Source organism: Cebus imitator, unplaced genomic scaffold (genome assembly GCF_001604975.1).
Source record: "Cebus imitator isolate Cc_AM_T3 unplaced genomic scaffold, Cebus_imitator-1.0 Scaffold11, whole genome shotgun sequence".
In the NCBI taxonomy this organism is placed as follows: Eukaryota; Metazoa; Chordata; class Mammalia; order Primates; family Cebidae; genus Cebus; species Cebus imitator.
The window spans coordinates 11733708-11738162 of NW_016107326.1; the positions used below are offsets into that span (position 1 = coordinate 11733708).

At 39.3% G+C, this 4455-nt stretch overlaps 1 protein-coding gene across 2 annotated transcripts in view; it reads left to right on the plus strand.

The window, feature by feature from the left end:
* Positions 1–1397: 1397 nt before the first annotated feature.
* ZUP1 (zinc finger containing ubiquitin peptidase 1) overlaps positions 1398–4455 on the plus strand; it is a 29168-nt gene continuing 26110 nt past the window's right edge. Inside the window, exons 1-2 of one of the 2 annotated variants that reach the window (XM_017497347.2) lie at positions 1398–1720; positions 3026–3598. In XM_017497347.2, the coding sequence (XP_017352836.1) occupies positions 3040–3598 (559 nt within the window). In that variant the 5' untranslated portion in view covers positions 1398–1720; positions 3026–3039. The remainder of the gene's footprint in view (positions 1721–3025; positions 3599–4455) is intronic. The other variant, XM_017497339.2, reaches the window with a different exon arrangement.

Consider the following 4455-nt stretch of genomic DNA (forward strand, 5'->3'; position numbering starts at 1 on the left):
ACTTAACTAAGAACAGTTATCTGTCTGAAATGCTCTTTCTCCTGTTGGTGCAAGGTTTGTTCATCAGCACACTTAACCTGTATGTCAGACTTTTTCTAACAACATTAGCATCTCTATAATCCAGTTTAGTTTTTGTTTTTTTTATTATTTTTTTGAGACTGAGTCTCGCTCTCTATTGCCCAGCCTGGAGTGCAGTGGTGTGATCTTAGATTCTGCAACCTGCGCTTCCCCGGGTTCAAGAGATTCTCCTGCCTCAGCCTCCAGAGTAGCTGGGATTACAGGCACGTGCTACCACACCTAGCTAATTTTTGTATTTCTAGTAGAGATGGGGTTCTACCATGTTGGCCAGGCTGGTCTCAAACTCCTGACCTCAGGTGATTCACTCCCCTTGGCCTCCCAAAGTGCTGGGATTACAGGTGTGAGCCACTGCTCCTGGCCAATCCAGTTTTATTTTTTTCATAGTACTTATCATGATCAGTTAATTTACTTTTTATTTCCCTTTTTTTTTTTGAGGCGGAGTTTCACTCTTGTTACCCATGCTGGAGTGCAATGGCGCGATCTCGGCTCACCGCAACCTCCGCCTCCTGGGTTCAGGCAATTCTCCTGCCTCAGCCTCCTGAGTAGCTGGGATTACAGGCACACGCCACCATGCCCAGCTAATTTTTTGTATTTTTAGTAGAGACAAGGTTCCACCATGTTGACCAGGATGGTCTCGATCTCTTGACCTCGTGATCCACCCGCCTCGGCCTCCCAAAGTGCTGGGATTACAGGCTTGAGCCACCGCACCCGGCCTACTTTTTATTTCCTATACCCCACCAGCATGTAAGCCTCAAAAGTCCTGGATTTTGTGTATTTTGATTACTGCTGTAGCTCCTGTTCCAAGCAATGCTTTTCTAACAGACACTCTTTAAATATTTGTTGAATGAAATAAAGGCTGAACAAAAAATAAAACATTGTGATCTTGGACTAACATGGTGGCTCACACTTTCAATGTGAGCACTTTGGGAGGCCGAGTTGGGAGCATCATTTGAGGCCAGGAGTTCGAGGCTGTGGTGACTGGGCTCTGGCCTGGGTGAGAGAAAGAGTCCTTGTCTCTAAAAAATACATACATACATACATACCAAGATTGTTATTCTGTAACCTTGAGGAAAGAACCTGGTGTCCTCTACCTTCAGTGTATAGCTGGGAGCTTGATACCTAGCAATATTATAAACCCATTATTGATACTAAAATAGAGTGCTACTCAGCAGGCCCTACAGGGAGCTTGTAGACTACTGTTTGCCCCAGGAACTGCCCTATGAACTCATTCAGATTAAGTCTTAATGACCTTAGAGCCCACTTTTCACTTGCTAGGAGAGAAAAGTGGGCTCTAAGGTCACTAAGACTTGGGGGAAGGAAAATATCGGAAATGGGAGGAATGCAAAATGACTACGTCTCCCAGAATGCACTGCAAACAGACCGGCGTGGAGCAGCGCATGCTGGGATTCCTTCTCTTCCGTGGGACTAAGGAAGTGTATTTTGAATGAGGTATTGAGGGCCAAGGTGTTGGAAATTCCTAATTATTTCCTCGGTTAACTGAACCTCTGCGTATTGGGAGGGCCTGTCCTCAGTCTTCAGGCCGGGAGAGATATTGGACGCCGCGCACGCACTCCTTTGGCAGCTAAGGACCAAAAGGGAAGCCTAGCGGAGCACAGTGTGGCAGCTGCTGGCCTCCGGGACGGTAAGAATTGATGGTCCCCTCCCTCATTCCCCAGGCCCAAAGCTTTGACCTATTTCGTGCCTGTTAGTTTTGTGTCCCTGGCTTGGCCCTTTGGCACGGAACGTTTGTCAGACTCGGCCTTGCGGCATTATGGCCTCACCTATCCCGGCACTGGGTACCGTCTTGTCTCTCACTAGCTTCCTCCGATGCATCTGGGTACCCTCTTGTGTCTTACCCGCTTCATCTGAGTCCACGTCCAAATGCATCATTCTGTGTCTGACCGTGTCCCAGCAACCGGAAAAGAAACTCCGGGTGTGACATTAATCACACTGGGGGGTGGGGGGGTGGGAAAACTGCCTTCTAAAATCAGAGACTATATCCATTTGTCTGGAGAGAAATGAGAAAAATAAGGACCATGTAAAGAGGTATTTTAAAGGTAAATTTATTAAATGAAGGGAATAGTATCATTTCTTTTCTTATTTTTTTTTTTTGAATTGTCTTTGGCTGAATGATGGTCTGTAGTAGGAAGGTGCTGCCGCCGAGGTGATTGCTTTTTTTAAATTGTTATTTCTTAACACTTTTATGTCAGTAGTCAGTAATTTATTTATCCATAAAATCCAAAAGTAGTTACTGAACCTAGAGAGATGAGATGCCTTACCTAAAAATGATGAATCTGAAATTATTACCCAGTTCTCTTGACTCTGGAATAAGGGCTTTTTTCTACTATACTACTTCTGCATTTATTCTTGGGGTTGAGAGTATAGGCTGTGGAGCATGACTGAGTTAGCATATTGACTTCCACCTTTTTCTACCTGTGGTGACCTGAGTCAGGATTTTTTTATGTGCAGAACGATAATAATAGTACTTAAATTAGTTTAATACATGTAAAGCTGTTTAAGTGTTAACCTCTATTATTAAGATGTGCTTATTTGCCTCAATGTAATCAGCTTCAGTGTTCAGTATTTAGATATATCAGTTGATAAAGAGGTTTCTTTTCATTTTTTCTTACCTGATTTATCTTACCTGGACAATTTTTTAAACGTTATTTTTTCTCAACCTTGGGCCAGAGACATTTTTTGAAATATTTTATTTTTAAAATTACTTGTTTTCATTATTTTGTTATTATTATTTTTTGAAACGATACACTTGAAATTTTAGTTGCTATTTATAAATAAGTTTGTGTATTTGAGGAACAGTAAGTACATTGAAAACTTCTTCATCAAAATAATCCAGCATTAAAGACCAAATAATTGTCTCAAATCATTTTATGAAATGCATTTTTTCTTCAAATCTTACTTTGAAACTTAAAATAATGTTCTTTTCTAGCTACTTGTCATACCATGCTTTCCTGTGATATTTGTGGAGAAACAGTAACCTCAGAACCAGACATGAAGGCTCACCTTCTAATTGTTCACATGGAAAATGAAATTATATGTCCGTTTTGCAAGTTGTCAGGTGTGAATTATGATAAAATGTGTTTTCATATTGAAACAGCTCATTTTGAGCAGAATACACTTGAAAGAAACTTTGAGAGGATAAATACAGTACAATATGGAGCTTCAGATAACAAGAAAGACAACACTCTACAGTGTGGAACAGAAGTTAATTCAAGTATTCATTCAGGTTGTACATCTAATCCAAAAAATTCAGCTCAAAGCCTGATTAAAGATAGTACTTTAAAACATGAAGCCTTTTATTCAGAGAACTTAACTGAATCTAGAAAATTCCTGACAAGTAAGGAAAAACAGTCTGGCTTGACCGAAATAAAAGGATCTATTTATGAAACAACGTACAGTCCTCCCGAATGTCCTTTCTGTGGAAAAATAGAGGAGCATAGTGAAGATATGGAAACTCATGTGAAAACAAAGCATGCCAATCTTTTAGACATTCCATTGGAAGGTAAAGTTTTTATTTCATTGTAAATTATTATAAGTTTACAGCCTTAAATTAATATGTGGTATTCCAAAAGTTGGTTTGTAAGTCAGATTACAGATGTGTTTTGAAATCTATTTTATATCTATAACATTTTTCATTTGCCATTATTAAAATATAAAAGTATATTATGGAAAAGAATGTTGATGCAGATATAAAATATTTCAGCTATATTAACAGTAGTTTTGAAAGTTTCTGTATAGTTTCCAGAGATATTCTTTTTATTGTCACTAGCCCAATAGCATCTCATCTGGACTATCCTAAACTCTCTGACTGCGTTGAGTTCTAGTTTGACTCCATTATTTTGTTATGAATAGTCTGTTAGAAACTATTATAGTCTGTTAGAGAACAAACTTTGTGTGATATCAGTTCTTTTAAATTTGTTGAGGCCTATTTTATGACTCAAGCCACGATCTATCTTGGTCATGTTCCATGGGTACTTGGAAAAAAAAAGTGTATTCTGCTTTGTTGGGTGGAATGTTCTATGTATGTAACTAGATCCTGTTGATCATGCTCAGATTATTTATATCCTTGCTCATTTTCTATAGTAGTACTTCTAGTAGTTCTACCAATTTTTGAGAAAGGGTTGTTGAAATCCCTGATTACAATTTACAATTATAAATTTATCTGTTTTTCCTTTCAGCTTTGTCAGGTTTTGTTTCAAGTATTTTGAGGCTCTGTTGTTGGTGTATACACGTTTACAATCGTATGTCTTTTTCTTATCGTTGAACTTTAAGAATTGTTGGGCCAGGTGTCGTGGCTCATGCCTGTAATCCCAGCAAGTTGGGAGGCCAAGGTGGGCAGATCCCTTGAACCCAGGAGTT